The 20,865-nt window shown below is 63.2% G+C and overlaps 7 protein-coding genes across 7 annotated transcripts in view; 3 read left to right on the forward strand and 4 right to left on the reverse strand.

The window, feature by feature from the left end:
- Positions 1-594, forward strand: part of EMIHUDRAFT_442301 (hypothetical protein) — a 1,397-nt gene extending 803 nt beyond the window's left edge. Inside the window, 2 exon segments of the mRNA XM_005783612.1 lie at positions 2-447; positions 467-594. Of these exon segments, the coding sequence (XP_005783669.1) occupies positions 2-447; positions 467-563 (543 nt within the window). The 3' untranslated portion in view covers positions 564-594.
- Positions 595-1,311: 717 nt separating this feature from the next.
- On the reverse strand, positions 1,312-3,672 carry EMIHUDRAFT_232183 (hypothetical protein; the record flags this gene model as incomplete). The annotated part of the gene is made up of 2 exons (XM_005783613.1): positions 1,312-2,478; positions 3,463-3,672. The coding sequence occupies 2 exons, from the start codon at positions 3,670-3,672 to the stop codon at positions 1,312-1,314; spliced, it is 1,377 nt and encodes a 458-aa protein (XP_005783670.1).
- A 790-nt stretch (positions 3,673-4,462) lies between these two features.
- On the reverse strand, positions 4,463-5,416 carry EMIHUDRAFT_232184 (hypothetical protein; the record flags this gene model as incomplete). The annotated part of the gene is made up of 1 exon (XM_005783614.1): positions 4,463-5,416. The coding sequence occupies one exon, from the start codon at positions 5,414-5,416 to the stop codon at positions 4,463-4,465; it is 954 nt and encodes a 317-aa protein (XP_005783671.1).
- Positions 5,417-6,586: 1,170 nt separating this feature from the next.
- On the reverse strand, positions 6,587-8,645 carry EMIHUDRAFT_365117 (hypothetical protein; the record flags this gene model as incomplete). The annotated part of the gene is made up of 7 exons (XM_005783615.1): positions 8,520-8,645; positions 8,203-8,233; positions 7,686-7,740; positions 7,487-7,511; positions 7,342-7,409; positions 7,031-7,079; positions 6,587-6,758 (listed from the first exon to the last, which is right to left on the reverse strand). Coding segments are annotated over exons 1-7 (366 nt in total), but the record flags the coding sequence as incomplete, so codon positions are not given.
- A 490-nt stretch (positions 8,646-9,135) lies between these two features.
- On the forward strand, positions 9,136-9,546 carry EMIHUDRAFT_232186 (hypothetical protein; the record flags this gene model as incomplete). The annotated part of the gene is made up of 1 exon (XM_005783616.1): positions 9,136-9,546. The coding sequence occupies one exon, from the start codon at positions 9,136-9,138 to the stop codon at positions 9,544-9,546; it is 411 nt and encodes a 136-aa protein (XP_005783673.1).
- A 256-nt stretch (positions 9,547-9,802) lies between these two features.
- EMIHUDRAFT_468247 (hypothetical protein) lies at positions 9,803-12,245 on the reverse strand (the record flags this gene model as incomplete). The annotated part of the gene is made up of 7 exons (XM_005783617.1): positions 9,803-10,178; positions 10,219-10,308; positions 10,382-10,493; positions 10,758-10,831; positions 10,970-11,072; positions 11,687-11,755; positions 11,844-12,245. 5 exons carry the CDS (start codon positions 12,243-12,245, stop codon positions 10,407-10,409), a joined length of 735 nt encoding a protein of 244 aa, XP_005783674.1. The 3' UTR covers positions 9,803-10,178; positions 10,219-10,308; positions 10,382-10,406.
- Positions 12,246-15,011: 2,766 nt separating this feature from the next.
- Positions 15,012-16,536, forward strand: CYP15 (Petidyl-prolyl cis-trans isomerase putatuive cyclophilin involved in protein folding and posttranslational modification). The gene is made up of 6 exons (XM_005783618.1): positions 15,012-15,343; positions 15,414-15,466; positions 15,533-15,663; positions 15,735-15,822; positions 16,055-16,111; positions 16,373-16,536. The coding sequence occupies exons 1-6, from the start codon at positions 15,016-15,018 to the stop codon at positions 16,445-16,447; spliced, it is 732 nt and encodes a 243-aa protein (XP_005783675.1). The 5' UTR covers positions 15,012-15,015; the 3' UTR covers positions 16,448-16,536.
- The last annotated feature ends 4,329 nt before the right edge of the window (positions 16,537-20,865 follow it).

Here is a 20,865-nt window from a genome sequence, read left to right on the forward strand (position 1 = left end):
CAGGCCTACGTCCCCTGCCCGGCGCCGCGCCGGACGCAGAGCTTCGCGCCGCGCCGCCGCTCGCCCCTCGCCGCAGAAGGTCCTTTCGGCGGCCGGGCCAGCAACGCGGCCGCCCCCGCCCCGGCGTGAGACGGCGCTTGCGCTGGCGCACACGTGCACCCGCGCGGCGCGGAGACGATCGCCCTGCCAGCTCGCTGGCTTGCGCGGTTGTCATCACTACTTTTGTCACTGTCGGGCGCGCGCCGCGGCGCGCTTGCCGCCAACGCGCGTTTGCCGCCGTCAGCGGGAGAGCGCCGGCTCTGCTCGTCGGCGCGCGCGTACACCGCGAGTAGTTAGTTCATGTCGGAGAGCGTGTAAATCCCATGCCCCAAGCCATGTCCCGTTGAATCATGCCATGTGTGTGACACCTGCGACCTGCGCGGTGTCTGAGAGATGCCCATGTCTTGCCGAATCTACACAGTGTCGGCTTTTATCTGTGCACACTTACGTCAGTACGTCCGTCTGCCGGTGTTGATACACTTGAGGTGTCGATCCCGTGTTCGGCCCGTGATGTACACATGTAGAGGATCCTTTCGCTGTGCGGTGTGTGTTGCACCTTTTTCTCGACCACGGCCGCGGAGACCCGTGAGCCTGCGACGTGCGAGCACGCGAGGTGCAAGCGAGCTGCGTGCTCAAATCACAAATGAGAAATGTGCCTTTCCCATCAGGATTTCCCCGCTTGCATCATATCATGGACATGGTTTTCGCCATGATATTATGGAGTCATGATATCTCAAAGCTCGGCACTTCATTTTCTCACGCTCTTGAAATCACAACCTTGCGATTTCAATAAATAAATAAAACGGACACCTCTACTAGGAGATGGGTAAAAAGGAACAGGTCCCCGCCCTGCGGTCTTTGTGCAGGGTTCTTTGTGGGTGTGGTCGGCGGCTAGCCGGGGTCGTCCTCCCGATGGGGGACTAGCACTAGCCGTCTTCCACATGGTCCCTCGGGTCCCTGCTGCTCCTAATCTCTTCGTACATCCTCCTGCTGATCTCCGCAACGTCCTGCTCCCTCCCTCGTCTCGCCCTGCGCGACTGCTCCGCCTCACCGTCGTCCGCCCTGCGTCGTCTGGTGACGGGTCCTCCATAGTCGGTTGAGGTCGCCGCCCTCCTCGTGCCTCTTCCCAACGTTCCCTCGGCGGTCGATGCCGTCTGGCCCGCCTCCGCCGTCCCCGGGTCTGCCCTGCCCTCGTCTGCACTAGCTTCTGTTTCGTCATCACTGGCGCCTCTCCTCTTCTTTCTCCTCTTCTTGTACGTACGTACTTTTAGCTTACTGGGAGAAAAGAGAGAGGGGGGTTGTGTTCTCTAGGCCACTAAGGTTCTTGTATGCTTTGTACATCGCGTCGATTCCTTTTCGCGTGAGCACCATCCTGAAGCTCGCCCAGCAGCGGAACCGCTCCCGAAGTCGAAGGAGCATCATCAGTCTCACCCACTTCGCTCTCTGCCCACCGTCTCCGCTCCCTCCCGCTTGAGCCGCCGTCGTGGCCCTCGTTCGTCCCACTGGCTGTTGGCCTGTCTGCACGTTGCCTCCGTTATCCCTCCTCCTCCGCGACTCCCTCAAGACCGGGCGGGCCTCCTTCCACCCAGCGAAGAGCTTCCTCAGCCACTCGATGTGTTCCTCTCTCTTCATTATGCGCGCCGTTGCTTCATCATTGAGCTGTATCCACCTCTGCACCGCTCCCGTCGCCGCCTCGGCCACGACTTGCAAGTTCCTCGTGACCCCGGTGCCAAGGTCCCTTCGGCTCTTCTCCGAGAGGTCATCTACCAGTGCTGGCAACACCCCCCCGACTGCGGGGGCCAGTGTATCGTACCCGTCCTCATCCAGCACCCTGTAGCGTGAGCCCTTCAGCGCAGCGACATGCGCCATCCTCAGCGTCTTCAGCGTCTCCTTGGAGTCGGGTGCCGCCTGTGCCACTTTGCTGATCGCCGTCCCTGTCTGCGCTCGCGCTACTCTGAGGAACCATCTGGCCTGCTCCCTATTCCCCAGGCAGGCGCCGCTAAGCACGTGCGCCATTGTCGCTCTAGGCGGGTTCTCATCTTCCTCGGTCCATTGCTGCGCGGCTTTCCGCACGATCGGACACAGCGGGTCCCGCTTTAGTGCTGCCCTCCTCGCCGCGTCCCTCGCGGCCTTACAGACGAGGCAGCCCCTGAGGTCGCTCCTTGTGGCGGCGCCCGGGGTCTCCCTCCCCGCCTCGCCCCGCATGATCCTCTCGTGGTGCGCTCCGTGTGGCACCCCCGCCTGCTGCCGCACCCGCGCTCCCATGACGGTCTTTGTCACCACGTTATGATCATCCACGTCGGCGAATTCAATCTCGCGCTCGCCGTGCTGATCCTTGATCCGCTGGCGCTTGTCCCATTTGTGTCTCGTCGTCCCCCTGACCACGTCGCTCCACAGCGGCCCCGTGACCCCTGCCGTGTGCGACCCCGCCGTGAGCCCCTCGCCGAGCCGTCCTCGATTGCGATTTCACACAAGATCACGCTCTTGAAATCACACTTGCGATTTAACACAAAGAAATCACGCTAGCCGCTCGGAGCCCGGAGCGATATTTTGTTTGGTGCCGGTTACTACGGCAAAAATGTGTATATAGCTGTGCGCGCGCTTCTACTGTACACGCGGGCGCAACGAACATGGCTAGTACAGCAGAGCACATGCGAGGGCACCGGCGCCGCGACTTCAGACAGGCTGCTACGACTAGTGGAGAGGCAAAGCGTCTATCATGACTCTACATGCGGCGTTGGCAATCGGCGCGCCTATGGTGTGGACTCGCACCGAAGGTAGTGTACAGTCGTCCCCAACGTCGCGCGCCTACAGCCCTCTCCACCCAGACAGACAGGCTGCTACGGCTAGTGGAGAGGCAAATCATGACTCTACGTGCGACGTTGGCAATCGGCGCGCCTATGGTGTGGCTCGCACCGAAGGTAGTGTACAGTCGTCCCCAACGTCGCGCGCCTACAGCCCTCTCCACCCAGACAGACAGGCTGCTACGGCTAGTGGAGAGGCAAATCATGACTCTACGTGCGACGTTGGCAATCGGCGCGCCTATGGTGTGGCTCGCACCGAAGGTAGTGTACAGTCGTCCCCAACGTCGCGCGCCTACAGCCCTCTCCACCCAGACAGACAGGCTGCTACGGCTAGTGGAGAGGCAAATCATGACTCTACGTGCGACGTTGGCAATCGGCGCGCCTATGGTGTGGACTCGCACCGAAGGTAGTGTACATCCAAGCGTCCCCAACGTCGCGCGTGCCTACTCTCCTCACTCGGGCTCTCGGGGCGTGTGGGTATCGGGGCCGATGCCCGCGTGGAGAGTACCTGCGGGCAGAGAGCAGCGTGCCGATGACGTTGACGTGCTCGTCCTTGGCCGCCGCGTGCAGCGCGGAGTTGGACGCGGGCACCTGGTCAAGCACGTTGACCCGGAGGAACCGACTGCATGTCGATGTTGGGGCCTGGCGCGGCGCCGGAGTCGCCGAAGTCCGCCCGTCCGTAGCCCTCCTCTGCCTCCGAGAGGGAGCGCGCGTCGCCACCGCCCGAGAGAGAGCCGCGGGCCGGAGACTCGGAGAGGTTGGACGCTCGCTGTCGCTGCTCTCGCTCGCTCAAGCCGGGCGCGTACGCGTCGTCGCTCAAGTCGGTCATGCCCTGCGACAGACACCACGGGTGTGATTCGAATGAGAACCGCGTGGCCGGTTGAGCTTCAGGTTTTGCGGGGATATGGCCGGCCGGAAGCTTGCGTCGCCACTCACGGGTTTATCACGCATCACACTTCACCGCGAAAGAATTTCTTTTTCGCGCACGACACCAGGCACGGGACTGGCGCGCACTGGCACTAACACAGGTCGTGCGAGGGAGTTTCGTTGTAAAATTCTTTTTCGCGCTGGGGAGGGATCCCCTGTTCCGTCTGAACACGTGTGTTTGCGCTATGTATGATCACTGCACACTGCGGCGGTCGCGGGTCAGTCGCGGCCCGCGCGGTGTCCGCGGGGTCGGTATAATTTTTCAGTTTTCACGCTCGGGGGTATGATAGCACGACCATGAATTCTTACTCATGATATCAACAGACCCATCATTATATCACAAATCATGTGCAAATCATGCTATTCTCCATGGTTTCATAGAGCCGGGGTTTTCTAGATGCGCGGCACGACCACGAGGCCGTCCCGTTTTGATCTCTCGGTCTGTGGGGGGCCGAGCCGCCTCGGGGTGGCGGGCGGGCAGGCGTTTTGAAAAACAGAAACCAAGAGGGGGCCCGGAGGCAGGCCCCCCACTGGGAGTAGAAAACACTCCCAAAAGGGGGCCAAGGAGGCGGCGCGGGGAAGCAGCATGAAAGCGGGAAGGAAAAGACTCTCGCCCAGTTGCGGCGTGTGGGGACGCGTCCATCTTCACTCGTGTGCGCAGACCAGCGTACTTCTGCACGACCCTCGCTCAATCAGAGCCACTCCAGATTGGCGGCCTTCACGGCGACACGACCGCCGGAGTTGTCGACCTCGATCGAATAGCGTGCCGTCGCTGCGTTGTAGTCCGCAACCCTGCCCGTCTTGCCATTCAGATCTGCGCGGCTGACGAGGCCGACAAAGCGGACCGGTTTGCCCGCAATCAGCTTGCGCGCGACCTCATCACTGCGGGTGTACATGTTTTTATCCTTGGAGCGGAGGATCGCACTTTCCGCCATCATGCACTCCATCTGCTCTCCCGATGCCACCCCCGTCGTGAGCATGCGGGACGGCGCAGGCCGGATGAAGCTGACCTGCGAAATGTTAGCCGGCTCGTTCGGCTTCCCCGCCACAGCCGAGGCCCAACCGCGAGGGCGGTACTTGATGGCCACTCCGCGAATCTGGTCGGGTGCGTTCTCCGCAGTCTTGAAGACCTCGAAGGGCCACTGGCGGCCGTACTCGCGCAGCGCCTCGACGAAACGGCGCTCGTGGGCCGCGCGCTCGTTCTTCTCGCCGGGAGCGCAGCACTTGCCCGTGCAGCCGACAATCGGATCGATCATGCTTGGTGGGAGGCAGCCCGCCTGCATGAGGATGAGGCCGAGGACCTGCATGGCGTGCCCCGCCGGGCAATCGTCCCCACACGAGTCGTAGAGCTGCTGCGTGGCATTCGCCATGTCGATGAGCGGCTCAATCGCAGCCTCAATCTTCAAGTGCTGGTCTGCTGCCTGATCCAGCACTTCGAAGAACTCGGCGTACTCCTCGTGCGAGTGGCGGCCAATATACAGCCCAGGCTGCCCACCGTCGGCCATGGGCACGCTGACCATGACCACGGCGAAGGTCTTGCGGCGCTCGGCGTAATTGGTAGGCCCGACGCCCGCCCGCGTGAGCAGATCCATCGCAAACTCGAGCGTGCTGTCGCTCCCGATGATGTCCCAGCTCCAAACCCCCATGGTGAAAGGCACGAGTGTCAGAAGAATTCAACAAACCGAACTCTCTCGCACAGCCTGTCGTGTCCCTTGTCAGGAGCAGGAGAGCCCCACCTGTCCCCCTGATCGTCCTTCCAAAATCCTGCTCGTGCAGGTGGGGACCCTGTCCCTCGTCCCATCCCTCGTTTGGCGTGTCTGTTTTCTTTCTTTCTTTCTTTTAGCAGTGGCAGCCAGCTGGCTGTGTGTCTTGTGAGCTTGTTTGTGTCTGTGTGTCGCTCGTGCGTGTCGTCATCATCTGTCCAGCGTCCACCCATACCGCGTTGGTGTCCAGTCCGAGCCTGGCTGTTCTTCACCTTTCTACCTATGTATGTTAGCAGGGAGGTGATGAGGAGTCAGTTATGCGCGGCGGCCTACCTACCTCGAGGTCCCGAAGCCGAGAGAGCCCGCGTTCCTATCACGTTGGACGGCTTGCATGGAGCATGGAGCTCTGTTCCGGCACACAGGAAGAGCCGTGCTGCAAGAAGAGCTCGAAAGTGCTCACCCAGGTTTCGGAAGTCCGCCTTGTCGACAGAAGCTACTAGCAGTGTCAGAAGAACTCCCTGCACAGCACTGGGCACTTTTACTGCCTAGGCGACTCCCTCGGACGACACTGAGCACGGGACTGGCGCGCACTGTCACAAGAATTTACAACAAACTCCCTCGCACAACACTGGGCACGGGACTGGCGCGCACTGTCACTAACACAGAAGAATTTCACAACAGAAGAAAGAGGACACGCGCGAGCGACACACAGACATACACAAGACACTCAGCCAGCTGGGCTGCCACACATCCCGCGTGAGCGTACACAGCACTACGCCACTCAGGGCCACGCCCCGCCCCGCCCCTGTTGCCCCCCCCCCCCCCCCGCCCCCCTGAGCCCTCTGGCTGTCAGGCTGTCAGATGTGCTGTCCAGGTGATCTGTCGGGCTGTCGGTGGCACGACGCCCATCGCGCCCGCCAGCGCTGCCGTGCAGGTTGCCACGACGAGGTCGAGCACGCTTCTATACGCTCGCCCAGCCTTCCTTTCCATCCCATTAGGCAGCCTGGGAACGGTGGCGATCCGCACACCGCAGAGGCAAAGGCCAAAGCCTACGAGGGGTGGTCGAACCACATTCCACATGTCACGGCCACCGCGGTCCGCATGCCGATTTGCGAATCGAAATAGAGCGTAAACAAAGAAGAAAGAACCGCTCTGGACCTCGCTCTCTCTTACATGTTGGACATGCTGTCCCTATAGCTCTAAGCTCACTGCACACTGGACAGGCCCCGTCACATCTCGCCGCACTGCGCAATCACAATCGGCAGCTTCGGCTTGCTGTTCGCGCCTGCAGGCAACAAGGGCAAGATGCGGTAAGGTGCGCCTCTCCAATACATGAGGGGAAAGGGGGTGTAGGCAGCCCGCGCATCTCCGCACCCAGACGCGAGCTGGCACCGGCATTCAGAATGCCATGCCAGTTACACGTGGGCGAGCAAAGCGCGATAGGCAGAATGCGGAGGCAAGTGGGGAAGGGGGCGGCGGCGAGCAGGGGGGAGCGGCGGGGCGCAGAAGCGCGGGGGCGGGGGGCAGGGCGGGGGGGGCGGAGCGGGCGGGGCGCGCCGACAGTGACGTTCTCGATCTTCCGCACAGTGAGCAGGCCGTCGAGGACCTGAGGGTTAGGGTTAGGGTTAGGGTTAGGGTTAGGGTTAGGGTTAGGGTTAGGGTGAGGGTGAGGGTTAGGCGTGAAATCAGCCGAGATGGCTCCTCTCGGCTCCTCCTCGGCTCCTCTAGTGTCATCTCCTCATCTCGTGTCACCCCTGGCTCCTCTCGGCCAACCTCGTGTAAACTCGGCCCCGCTCGCCGTACCTCGTGCCATCTCGTGCCATCTCGTGCCATCTCGTGCAATCTCGTGCAATCTCGGCCCCTCTCGCCTTGCCGAAGACGACGTGCTTGCCGTCAAGCCAGTCGCAGGCATCGCAGGTGACGAAGAACTGGCAGCCTGCGGGGACGCGTCTCGGACATGTCACGGACGTGCGCGGACATGTCACGGCCGCGGGCGGCGGAAGAACTGGCAGCCGTTCGTGTTCGGTCCGGAGTTCGCCTGGCAAAGGGGAGGGAGGGAGGGAGGGAGGGAGGTCATATCTCCCCATATCTCCCCATATCTCTCCATATCTTGCGCCATGGAGAGCAGCCGGCCCCGGGTGCTTGCGCGTCATATCTCCTCACATCTCCTCACATCCCCTCACATCTCCTCACATCCCTCCCTATCCCGCGCCATGGACAGCAGGCCCGGCCCGGTGTGCTTGAGCGTCAGATCTTCGTCCTCGAACCTGCGGGCGGTGTAAAAAAAGAAAAATCACGAGGGCGGGTAATCAGGCGCGCCATCAATTCTGTACTTGATCAATCGTCCTCGAAGCTGCGGGCGGTGCGCCGGCGCGGCGGCAGGGGAGATGTGGGGAGATATGGCTGCGAGGGGAGAGGCCGCCGTGGCTGACAAGGCGGAGTGGTAGTGTGGCTGACATTGGGCGGAGCGGTGGTGCGTGGTAGAGGGGTGGAGAGGCGCAGAGAAGACGGAGAGCGTGGAGTGAGGGTGGGGGTTGGGGTGGGGTGGGGGTGAGGGTGTCTCGACGGTCGCCCTATTAGAGAGAAACAGCCCGGGCTACGGCGGCGGGGAGGACGTAGCTCGATGATGACGTGCTAACTCCGGTAAGTGCTAGTAGCCTCAACAAACCAAAGAAGATGAGGAGGGCGGAGGCGGAGGTGGCGGTGTGTGGGCGAGGGGCGGCGGCCACTTGTCGCCGTAGATTGAGGTGCAGCCGGTGCCTGGCCGGGGTGGGGCGGGGGAGGGTGGGGCAGGGGAGGGTGAGGCGGGGACGGGAGGCCGGGCGGCGCTGGTGGTGGTGGCGGCGGCGCAGCAGCGGCGGCGGCGGCGGCGGTGGCGGCGGCGCAGCAGCGGCGGCGGCGGCGGCGGCGGCGGCGGCGGCGGCGGCGGCGGCGGAAATGGCGTCGGTGGTGGTGTCGGCGGCGGCGTGTAGCGGCGGCGGCGGCGCTGGCGTTGGCGGTGTGCGTGTGTGCGGGCCGAGGCAGCAGCTCGCTCAGGCTGGCGTGCCGTCGCCCTTCACAAAGTCGCCTCCCTGGCACATGAAGCCCTTGATCACTCGGTGGAAGGAGCTGCCCTTGAACCCCACCGGCTTGCCCATTTTCCGGTGCTCCCCTGTGCACAGCTGCCTGCAGGCGGGCGGCAGACGGCAGAGGGCCGGGTCGGCGCATTCGCCGCGCCGTGTGTCGGCGCCGTCGGCCAGTGGCGCACGCCTGAAATTCTCGGCCGTTCTCGGCACCGTGTCGCTGAACAGCTACGGGCAGGCGGCGGCGGCGGCGCGGTCAGGCTCAGTGAGCAGTGCCGCTCTCTCCATATCTCCGGCTCGGTCTCCCGGGCGCTGCCGCGGCCGCGCCTCCATCTTGATGCGCCCGGCGTTGTGGCCGCCGATGGTGACGTCCATGAAGACGACCGGGTTGCCGTTCTGGAGCCCGGGGATCATCCCGACGCCCGACATCGAGCCGAGGGAGCTGTCGACTGAAGCGGGCGCGTCGAAGGGTCGATAAACAAAAAAGAAAAGGCTTTGCCGCGTCGAGGGTCGATAAACCAAAAAAGTTCGGTCTTCACGCGAACCACGGGGAAATTCTTCTCGCGGAGCTCGGAGAAGCTCGCGCTGCGGCGAGGAGGGATGGCAGTGCTCAAGACAGTCGGCGTCGGCGTTTTCGCGATGCTCGCCTTCTACCTCACCTGGTGGATGTGCGTCACGCTCGCCACCAGCTCCCTCCTCTACCTCACATCGCTCGACGCGACGCCGCTGTCCGCAGCGATCTGGGGCGGAGCCGTGCTGCTGCTCGCTGCGGTGCTCTACTACATCTTCTACCCAGAGGGGCAGAAGCTGCGGTCGGACGTGCTCAAGGCGCCCGGGAGCAAAACGCCGCCCGCCGCCAGCCGCGAGAGGCCGCCTGCCTGGCAGACCGCGCGAGAGAGAGCCAAGCTGGAGGTGATCGGCGCGGGCGGCGCGGTGCCGGCCGACGCTGCGGCGCTGACCGACTGGAGCGAGCGCGACGTGCCGGGGGCCGTGCTGCGCTACAAGGGATGACGGCGAAGTGCTCCCGCACCTCTTTTTCCGTCATCAAACCGGAGAGCCGAGCCGACGCGACAGCTATGTCAGTCAGCGCACGCAATCCTTCAGCATGTCGTGTGCGGTATGTGCTGCGTCGCCCCACAATTAGTGTATCTTCTCAATCCGGTAAGAAAGAGTACCTTCTGGTTCAGAGTCGAAGCTGGCAGGTCGACTGGCAGGGAGGATGTCGCTTGTCGGTATACCTTTTAGACGATAGACCGCTTTATATACTCTCTTTTTCTCTCTCGCCCTCTCCAAAGTCCAATATTGTCGCGCGCGCGGGCCGCGGCCGCTGGCGCGTGGCGGGACCAAGTGCGGGACTCGCGGCCGCAAAACACACCTCGCGGACGTCCACGCCGACGGTGGACTCCTTACTTCTGTGCTATGGCCCCCTGCAGCCAGCCACCACGCGCCACAGCAGCCGACTCGCGACTCCGTTCTGAGTATGCCGTTCTGAGGGAGCGCACGCCTCTAGAGTCGCGAGGCTTCGTCGAGAGCAATCGTGGCCGATAGCTGCTGGGGTCAGCTGCGTCCAGAGGGCGGAACGTCGAGGAAGGAGGAGATGATCAGGAGGAGCGCGTCCGGCTCGTCGGCGTGTATCCAGTGCCCTTGGGGGGGGGGGGGGGGGGGGGGGCGACTCGACCGCACCGGCGCTGCGTATCGTCGAGAGGAAGAAGGTGCTGAACTGCTCCGAGATGGCAGCGAGATACGACGAGCGCACGTACCGCGACTGGCCGCCCGCCTGGAGTCAGGCACCGCCAAGGCGGTCAGAAAAAAGAAAGCTGCGCGAGCGGGTGCCGCGAGGTGCCACCCGCCTGGCGACAAACACCAGGCGATCAGAAACAGAAATCGGTGCGACGACTGTGACGCGAGCTGCCGCCCGCCACAAAGAGGGTGTTGCCGCCGTACACCTCCCCGCCCACCTATTGGGAGGTTCCTAGAAGGTTCCTGGAAGGCTCGTGGAAGGCTCGTGGAAGGCTGCTAGGGGCTGCCGCCCAACGCCTCGCCGCCCTCCTCCTCCCACCGCGCCCAACGAGTCTGCGGGCGCGGTCTCGTGTGATCTCGTGTGATCTCGTGTGATCTCGTGCGATCTCGTGCGATCGTGCGACCTCTTGCAAAATGCTCGGGCGGTCTGGTGCGATCTGGTGCGACCTCATGCAATCTCATGCAATCTCGCGAGATCGCACCTCCCACCGCGCCAGCTCGCCCAGCGAGTCTGCGATCGCACGCAGGTTCACGCGCCACGCAAAGCCCTGCCCGCCTGCCGCGCCGGAAAGGGGGGAGGGGAGGGGGGCGGTTCAGCGGCCGAGATCAGCCGGGATCAGTCGTCTGCCAAGAGCCGCGGAAACTCATCCGCCAAGTTCATCTCGCTCGCTCGCTCGCTCGGTCTCATCTCAACCTCGTTTGTTCTCGGCGCAGTCTCGGCGCAGTCTCGGCTCAGTCTCGCCCGAGCGGCGGACGAGATTTGTCAGCAGGAAAGCGCGCAAGCCCGGGTCGCTCACCTTCGAATGTGAAGAGGGGGTGTGAAGAGCGGGGATGAAGAGGGGGTGTGAAGAGGGGGTGTGAAGAGCGGGTGTGAAGAGGGGGTTTGAAGAGCGGGTGTGAAGAGGGGCTGTGAAGAGGGATCTGCGAGTTCGGTCCCGGGGCTGTGCGTTTACCTTAAGGGATGTTAGAGTGGCATGTCTGCGGTGTCTCTGCCTCATGTATTTCGGCTGTGTCTCGCTCACCCCCCGGGCGAGCGCGGCGTCGGCGTCGCGCTTGCTCGAGATGCGCTGCGCGGGAGGAGAAGTGATGTGTTCGATCGGATCGGATCTCGGGCGATCTCGGGCGGATCTCGGGCGGATCTCATCTCTCGGCGTGATCTCGGCGTGATCTCGCCTGCAGGTCGATGGCGAGGAGGTCGCCGATGATGCGCACATTCTCCGCCCACGGACTGCCCTCGCCTACTCGCGAACTGCTGATTGGTGAAGGGCCATTCCCACCCTCCGCCCACGGCCTCCCGCGCCCGCAGCGTCACCGGCGCTACGTGACGGCTCGGCTCTCTCAGTGACATCTCGGCTGATCGGCTCAATCTCGGCCCAATCTCGGCTCAACTCTCGCCCGTCTCGTACGTCACCGGCGCCATGTCGAGCACGACCAGCCGCTCGACGCGCTCCGGCGACTGCAGCGCGAGCGCCATCGCAACCTTGCAGGTCAGAGGTGTTGGCGGTGGAGCGAGAGTGGCCGCGCGCTTGTCGAAAGTGTCTCGGAAGGGTCTCGGAAGTGTCTCGGACCTTCCCGCCGAGCGAGTGACCGCAGAGGATGGCCTTCGGGATGCCCTGCTCGTCGAGCAGCCGCCGCACGTCCGCCGCCATCTCGACGAACGACATCGTCGCCGCCTTGTCGCTCGAGCCGTGGTTGCGCAGGTCTACGAGCAGCACGCGCCGCGCAGCGCCCTTGGCGGCGCAGTCGTCACCGAGGCGCGCCGCCCAGGTCTGGAAGTTGCTGCCGGCGCCGAGCAGCCCGTGCAGCACCACGAATGGCGTCTGCGAAGTCGCGGGCCAGCTTCCAGCGTCGGAGAACTGCAGGCCGACGGAGCTTGCCGTCGCCGTGGCAACGGCGGACGACCTGGAGAGGCGAGCGGTGGACGCTACCCAGGTGTGCAAGCAGAGAGTGACACTCGCCGGGGCTAGCATATCCCTCTTGCCGAGCGCCCCGGGGCACGACACGACAGGGTTACCCAGATAGGGGGTCTGTGCGCCACCCATACCGCGTTGGTGTCCCAGTCGTTGGTCGGACTGTGCGCGTATCGTCTGAGCTAAGGTACGCGGCCACACGCGCTGGCGCGCACGGCAACCGGGACTTACGCGCGCGACACGAGGGGCTGCGTACGTGGCTGGGTTCACAGCGATTGTAGGAAGGAAAATGGGAACACTTGACGGTCGCGGCCTTCCGACTCGCGCCTCCGCCTCACCAGGCCGCCTCACTGGCACTATTGTAGCCCTGGCCGGTGCGCGTGCAGAGTTGAAGTTCCGGAGTGAAAATTCGAACGCGTTCTCTCACGGTGACCAAAAAATGTCCACCTCAGAGGCACCTCCGGAGGCAGGCCGCCGCACGCCGGCGACACAGCTCCAGCTGTCGAGCTGACCCGCAGCTCCTCTCAGAGCGGGAACTGTGACGAAAGTTGACTGAGGCGGTTGTCAGGAATCATCATACGGATCACATGGTGGCTCTCTCATGACGGAAGACCGCCCGACCACTCCTGGGTGGCACTGCCACCGGTGTCGCTTGACGTCCTGTCGACAGCGTGCCGACAGCGACACAGACCATGTGGGACGCGTCGAGTATCGACCTCTACTGCTTACCCAGCCTTCGAGTGTATCCTGGTTGTGGTCCCACACCCACTGGTGTCCATCTCAGAGACCGCAGGAGGTCATGAGGGTCGATGGGAGTGCCAACCCCACAATGCCTAAAAGCCCAGCCCAGTATCCTCGCCTGCCACCTCGGGGGAGAATAGCCGCCCTCACCCGCTGGCGTTCATCGAGCTCGGTCGGCGGGGCCCCCGGGGCCTGATACGTGTTTCTGTGCCGGCGCGTATCTTAGCCAAGATACGCGGCCACACGTGCAGAACGCGTATATACAGCGGTACTCGCGCCCCACACGTGCAGCCGCCTACTTGGCCAACAAACATAGTACCGCGTGACATACACGCCCACGCATCGGGATGGGGCATGATGTTCCCCTAGATAGCGCCCACAACGCGTAGCCGCGTATGTCAACATCCCTCTGAGAGAGGGATTTTTAGCAATACCAAACATGAACTCTAACACTCACACGTCATTTGGGGCCTGGAGCCCTGGGTTAGACCCCATGCAATAGGTAGGTAGGTCCGGTTTTGACCGCCCCAGAGGGCCCCGCAATAGGTAGGTAGGTGGTGGGGGGGGGGGGGTAAAAAACCGCTTCGCTCGCGCGGGAGACGCGCTAGCCGCGAACGGGGCCATGCCAGGCGAGTCGCCTGCGGCTGGGACGCCAGCCGAGACGGGTGCGGCGCCCGCGGTGGGTGGGTAGGTAGGTGGGGCACGGAGCCTGGCGATTGGCGCCCGCAATAGGTAGGTAGGTAGGGCGTTTTGGGTGCGAGTCATAGGCCACAGACCCCCTATCTGGGTAGGAGCCGAAGGAACCACTTGGAGTGCAGTTATCAGCCTCACATCCAAGGGCCGGGGAGCTAAGAAGCACACCCAGCGGGCCAGATCGCAGATGATCGGGATTCGGGTTACGGGCTAGAGAGCCCTAGCCCTGGGGGGTGCGCGTTCGCAGGGAAAGGGCCGTAAAGTAAACACGGTTCTCCGAGGGTTGGCTCTGCGCTCCGGGTTTCCCCTAGCAGCGGAACGCCCCCTCTACTCGGAGCTAGTAGACACCAGACACAGCACGACGACGCACTTGAAATTCTTGGTGATTGTTGTTTTTCGTCAAATTCTTTGTCCTACGACGAAAAATTCTTTCTATCGGTCGTATTGCAATACGCGACCCCACGTGACCTGCCCGCCGACTTTCGTTCCGTCCAGTTGAGCGTGAACACACGGCCGGCAGGTCCGGTCCACCTCTCCAGCCTACCTACCCCATACTCCGGGACACGAGTGAGCACGATGCTCCGACCTCCCCCCCCCCCATCCCCCTCCTCCCCGGACCGCGGCGCGCGCAAGGCGCGAGACACACTGTCACGGCGAACACGTCGCGGCGCTCGCTTGCTTGCCGTCGCTGGCTGGTGGCTGGGCTTTGTTTGTCTGCCACCCACGCACCCCTTTGAGCACAGAGCAGCCTCCCCCCCCCCCCCGCCAGCATTTCTTTTCCTTCCGGATTTTCTTTTTTGCGATGTAAGAAAGAATTTTACGAAAACTCCCTCGCCCGACACTAGGCACGGGACTGGGGTCTGGCGCGCACTGGCACTAGCACAGGAGTAGCGCGGGGGGCGGCGGGTGTGCGGGATGTCTGTGGGCCCGAGAGCGATGTGCCATGTCAGTTGCGTTTTTTCATGTAGGTAAGAAAGAAAGAAAGAAAACACACAACCCAAGGGAGGGATGGGAGAACGGCACGCCGCCACCACACAGGGATTTTAAGGAGAGGAGTGTGATGCGCTAGCCGTCGCCCACCCTGGGGAGTCTGCCTCTTCGTATCTCTTTTCGCAGTCTCTCGCCGCTTCTCGCTGCAACCTTCATGCCACCTCGCGGCCGTCCCACTCTCGTCGGTCTCTCCCTTGTCACTTCCTCCTCTGTCGCGTCGTTCTCTTCTGCCTCGTCCTGCGACGCCGCCGCCTGCCGGTCCCTTGTTCTCGCGGCTTCTTTCGCCTTGCGCAACTCCGTCCTCCTCGCGGCGTATCCTGGCCCCTTTTCATGTAGGTTGTATGTAGAAAGATACGAAGGCTTTCTTGTTTCAGAAAGAAACCAAACCTCGCAAGCCGTGTGGGCAATGTACATGCTGCAGACCCGGCTCTGCGTCGGCCTCGTCGTCGCTCTCCTCTCGTCTACGCCGCTCGCCTCCGACGACTGCGTCGACGAGCAGCCGAATTGCGAGAGCTGGGCGGCCGCTGGAGAGTGCAAGAAGAACGCCGGCTTCATGAGCAGAGCGTGCCCAAGGTCGTGCGGGACATGTCCTCCACCCATCGACCCGGCGCTGCTGGAGCTCGGGCCGGAGCGCGTGGTGATGGACATCGAAGGCTACGGCAAGGTGACGCTGGGCTTCTACCCGAAGGCTGCTCCGGTCACCGTTCCGCACCTCCTCAGTCTCTTCCGCCTCGGCTTTGCGATGACTTGAACCACATCCTCCTCTATGCTGAGCAGTCCAGTAGTAGTACCCGTTTCACATAGGCTGCTACGACTCGAACCACATCTTTCGCGTGGACAAGGGCTTCGTCGCGCAGGTGCAGTCCGTCTTGAGCCTGAGAGTGTGAACGGCGACGGTTCTTCATGCCTGCAGCTGTGAACAGGTGCAGTCCGTCTCGCAGGGCTCGGTGCTCTCGCCGCTCTCGGCCGAGTGCGCGCGCGAGGCGGCAAAGACGGTCCCTGGCGAGTTCACGGGCATACGGCACGTGCGGGGCATGCTGTCGATGGGCCGAATGTCCGACCTGGACAGCGGCGGCTCCTCCTGCTCGAGATCGCGCGAGCTCACCCGAGCTCACCCGAGATTAGGTCTGACCCGGACAGCGGCGGCTCCTCCTTCTCCATGCTGCTCGGCCGGGCGGCGCATCTCGACGGCGAGTACACCGTGTTTGGAAAGGCGAGAGAGATGACCCGAGATGACCCGAGAGGCGATTAGGTGCGTGTGATGTGTGTGATGAGATATTTGATCGGAAAGGCGAGATGAGCCGGGATTGACCCGAGATCCCGAGATCGCATCTCGACGGCGAGAGGACCACCTCTGTGGGCTTCGCCTACCCCGGCTGCAGTCTTTCTGCCGCTCCGCGCTTCGCGCCTCTCGACTCGCCGATCCATTTCCGTCCCTCGCGCAGGTGCTGGACGGCGACGACGTGCTCAAGAGCGTCGAGGAGGTGGAGACACGCCAGGAGGCAAGCTCCCCCAAGATTGTCCGAGACTGCCCGGGGCGAGCGCACACCCCACCCCTTTTGGGCTCATGGCAAACCACTGTTCCCACGAATAAGCCACACGTGGCGCAAGAAGGTGCCCAACACGCCCCCTTTCCCAGCTGAGTGTGCGCACCACCTCTGGCGCAGCGAACGACCCGCTTGCCACCCTCGCGCCCTTCCACCCCCGACCCCTTTCCCTCTACCCCGGCGCCAAGCCCCATGCCGCGCCGCCCGGCACGCCAGGGGATCTTCGTGATGCCAAAGAAGCGGATCACAATCACGTCGGCGATAGTCCACGCCGAGGAGCAAGAGCTATAGCCGCCAAGCAACGACACCCCCGGCGGCTAGGGCGGCGGCGGCGAGGCGGCCCGGCGGCAGAGGGCAGTGGACGTCCCAGCTCTTTGAACCCCCCCCCCCCCCCTCTCCCCCCCAAGGCTGGCGTGTGCGTGTGACGATGTTCGATCTTGCCACTTTGTGTTATGTCTCTCCGCAAAGTCCTGCGCCCCGTCCCGTCACTCGTGTTTCCCTCCCTTGCTTTAAAGCCCGCGTTTTGGGACCTATTTTATTTGCTATATATCACGGTCTAGCTCTAGGCACACCCGATGATGGCACTCGCCCAGCACACGCGCACACGGCACACGCATCGCCCCAGAACCCCCAGCGCCCAGGCCCAGCCTCGCGGAGCCTCACAGAGCTCAGAGGCTCACACTGGTTGGGTAGTAGTCTAAGTTCTCGTCTGATCCTCGATGCCTAGCGGGTCTAAGTGTGCCATGGCACACTGTGATGCTTGCGCGGTCTAAGATCAGCGGGAGCCTCTTACATTCGGCTAAGTCGGCCGTGGCACGGCCTGGGGCCAAGAGGCTCCCACCGTGATCGATACGGCGCTCCGCCCAAATTTTCTTCGCCTGCGGCGGGCGCCTACTAAAATCCGGATCGATCCTCCTCATGCCTCAGAGATAGCCCGAGATAGCTCGAGATGGCGCGAGATGGCGCGATGAGTAATTATGTATGTAAAAGAGGGAACCAGTCGAGAGGACTGGACAGGGGAGGGACGCGGCCAGAAAGAGAGGGCGGGCGCCGGGCTATAGTGTGACACGCAGAGCGGAGAGCGAGAGGTGTGTGTGTGATGAGAGATTTGATCGAGAGAGGCATGGATCGAGATCGAGAGAGGCGATTAAATATTAATTATCGAGACCGCACGAGATGAGCGAGAGGTGTGTGTGATGCGCATCTCGACGGCGAGTACACCGTGTTTGGAAAGGCGAGATGAGCCGGATTGACCCGAGATCCCGAGATCGCATCTCGACGGGTAGTAGTCTATAAGTGAGAGGTGAGTGGGACTGCTATGCATATGTAATCGCCCAGAATGCACAGATCGGCCATGTTATGTAAATACGCGCCCGCGATCCATAGTGCGTCGGCCAGACGTCGCGTATTTCGGTGTCGTGCCCGAGCCAAGTGGCGCCTGAGGGAGCTACAAGTGTCTTGCGTATTACGAATCTGTCTTCTGCATCCACCTTCGGCCGATCGGGGTGTGCCTCTCAAGGCGCGCTACGCCCCACGTACTACGCACACGCATTCCGGATCGAGTGAGAAGTGGTGGCCGACGGGGGTTACGCCTCACGCATTACGCATACGTTTTACGCATTCGCACGCCCAAGGTGTCGGAGAGGGCCTCCGCACCACGTACTACGCACACGCATTCCGGATTCGAGTGAGAAGTGGTGGCTGACGGGGGTTACGCCTCACGTATTACGCATACGTTTTACGCATTCGCACGCCCAAGGTGTCAGAGAGGGCCTCCGCACCACGTACTACGCACACGCATTCCGGATTCGAGTGAGAAGTGGTGGCTGACGGGGGTTACGCCTCACGTATTACGCATACGTTTTACGCATTCGCACGCCCAAGGTGTCGGACGGAGGGCCTCCGCACCACGTACTACGCACACGCATTCCGGATTCGAGTGAGAAGTGGCGGCCGACGGGGGTTACGCCTCACGCATTACGCATACGTATTACGCATTTGCACGCCCAAGGTGTCGGAGCGGGCTTACGCACCACGTATTACGCATATGTATTACGCATCCCCCCCCCAAACCCCCTTTATGTGCGCGCACTGGCGCTGCCGCTAGGGCTGCCATAAGTTGGCTAGGGTTGTATGTGCGCTGGTAACAACAGACTCGGGCATAGCCCTCGACAGCCACCCCCTAACCCCCCCACCCCCCCCCTTTACTGGCGCTGCCGCTAGGGCTGCCATAAGTTGGCGCTGCCGCTAGGGCTGCCGCATAATCCGCATAATCATGAGCCTGTCTCCAAACACCTCTCCGACGCGCTCGACTATAGTCCAAATTGGACGGTGGACTATATGTCGGGACGGCGGCCATTTGCTCAGGCGTCAGAATGCTGAGCTCGTACACTGGCAGCTCCGCAGAGGTTGAGGACGGCGGCGGCGGCGGTGGCGGCGCGGTGAGATCGCTGGTGTCCCTGCCCGCCTCCCTGCGGGCGTAGAAGAGCGCCGCCTCCTCGGCGGTGGCGAAGTAGCCGAGATGAACCATCTTGCCTTCAACCGTCGCCTGCAGCTTGTACTTCTTGCGGCCTTGCTCCTTCGGGCAGAAGGACACGCCTTTGTAGCCGCTGCTGCTGCCGCTGCTAGTAGCCAGAGTCAGGCCCTCCCTCTCCGCCTGCCGTATCGCCTCGAGGCCATCGGCAGTGGGAGCCGGGCGGGGCTGCAGCAGCTTGGCGGCGTCGGCGCGACCGTACTCTGAGCGAGCGTAGGCGGTGGCCGCCTCTTCGGCGGTGTCGAAGGAGCGGGAGGTCGTCAGTACTGCTACGCATATGTAATCGCCCAGAATGCACAGATCGGCCATGTTATGTAAATACGCGCCCGCGATCCATAGTGCGTCGGCCAGACGTCGCGTATTTCGGTGTCGTGCCCGAGCCAAGTGGCGCCTGAGGGAGCTACAAATGTCTTGCGTATTACGAATCTGTCTTCTGCATCCACCTTCGGCCGATCGGGGTGTGCCTCTCAAGGCGCGCTACGCCCCACGTACTACGCACACGCATTCCGGATCGAGTGAGAAGTGGTGGCCGACGGGGGTTACGCCTCGCGCATTACGCATACGTTTTACGCATTCGCACGCCCAAGGTGTCGGAGAGGGCCTACGCACCACGTACTACGCACACGCATTCCGGATTCGAGTGAGAAGTGGTGGCCGACGGGGGTTACGCCTCACGCATTATGTTGCGGGCGGGCGCAGACGCAACGGCGCGCAGTGTGCGCGGCAGCACGGCGCTTCAGCTGGCCAAGGAAAAGGGCCACGCCGAGTGCGTAAAGGTCTTGACGGTGGCGGCGGCGGCGGCGGAGGGCCGAGTAGGGGCGGGCGGCGCTTGCTCGGGCGCGGCAGCGGCAGCGGTGGACGCGCCGCTGCTCGGACAGCGAGTCGTGCTCGGCGGGCTCTCTTCCCGCCCCGAGCTGAACGGGCAGCGGGGCGTGGCGCGGAGCTTCGAGGGCGGGCGGTATGCTGTGGCGCTCGAGGGCGGCGGCGAGAGCGTGCGGGTGCGGCCGGGTAATCTGTCGCCGGTTGCGGCGGAGCGGGCGTCGAGAGGTGGCGTGCCAGTCTCCGATGCGGTCGTGGCAGCGGCTGAGCGAGGCGAGGAGGAGGCGGTGCTGGCGTGGCTCGAGGGCGGCGGGCGGGCCGACGTGACGTTCGAGAGAGGCGAGGTGAGCGGCCTCACGCTGCTGATGGGCGCCGCCAGCCACGGCCACGAGCAGGTGGTCAAGCTGCTGCTGCAGCACGGGGCTAAGGTCAACCATCAGAGCAGCGGGGGCGGCACTGCGCTGATGAACGCCGCCCTCCACGGTCACGAGCGGGTGGTCGACTTGCTGCTGCAGCACGGCGCGGAGGTCAACCTGCAGAAGAGCAACGGCGTCACCGCGCTGATGTCCGCTGCCGGAAACGGCCGCGAGCGGGTGGTCGAACTGCTGCTGCAGCACGGCGCGGAGGTCAACCTGCAGGACAGCAACGGCGGCACCGCGCTGATGCACGCCGCTTCCCTCAACCGCCCCGCCGTCGTGCGGCGTTTGCTGCGGGCGGGCGCAGACACCGCGGCGCGCGTTGCGAACGGCAAGACGGCGCTGCAGCTGGCCAAGGATAAGGGCCACGCCGAGTGCGTCGATGCCTTCAGGCAGCACGTCCAGGAGTCGGTCGTGGCGGGACGGCCCGCGGCAACGGCAGCCAGCGGCGATGGCGCAGGCGGCGGCGGCGTTTCCTCGGCTGGATCGACAGTCGCGAAGACGCCATCTCCAGCGGTGGCGGCGGGGCGGGCGTCGAGCGGTGTCGTGGAAGTCTCCGACGAGGTCGTAGTCAACCCTCTTCATGTGCTAAGTCACAGCCCGGTGTCGTATGACACCGTCCCCCAAACCACCCGGATACGAGTTCCTTATACCAATCCTACAGTCGTCTGAGACGACACCCGGATCGAGGAGGCTTTGCAGCGCCTCACCCGCGATCAACAATACCGCAGAGCCGCGCACACGCGGCTCACCACCACCGCCACTTGCTGAACACCGACCTTCGGGTTCAGATGCCGATCCCTCTGCAAACGAGGAAAGAGAGACGTCTCGCGATACTACGGAGGGCCTCGACCAAGCACGGTCAGACCACCCCGATCCCTACCACAGCTCTTGAGAAGAGAAAAAGAAGTATGTTATGGGGGTTGGGGTCCAAAGATCGT

The sequence above is a fragment of the Emiliania huxleyi genome, assembly GCF_000372725.1.
Source record: "Emiliania huxleyi CCMP1516 chromosome Unknown EMIHUscaffold_179, whole genome shotgun sequence".
In the NCBI taxonomy this organism is placed as follows: domain Eukaryota; phylum Haptophyta; order Isochrysidales; family Noelaerhabdaceae; genus Emiliania; species Emiliania huxleyi.

Bases quoted from the DNA above. Each gene is read 5' to 3' on its own strand.
- CYP15 (XM_005783618.1), top strand. From the start codon at position 15,016: ATGTACATGCTGCAGACCCGGCTCTGCGTCGGCCTCGTCGTCGCTCTC. The intron at 15,467-15,532 runs GTGCAGTCCGTC...AGCTGTGAACAG, and splicing joins ACAAGGGCTTCGTCGCGCAG to GTGCAGTCCGTCTCGCAGGG. The intron at 16,112-16,372 runs GCAAGCTCCCCC...CCGGCACGCCAG, and splicing joins AGGTGGAGACACGCCAGGAG to GGGATCTTCGTGATGCCAAA.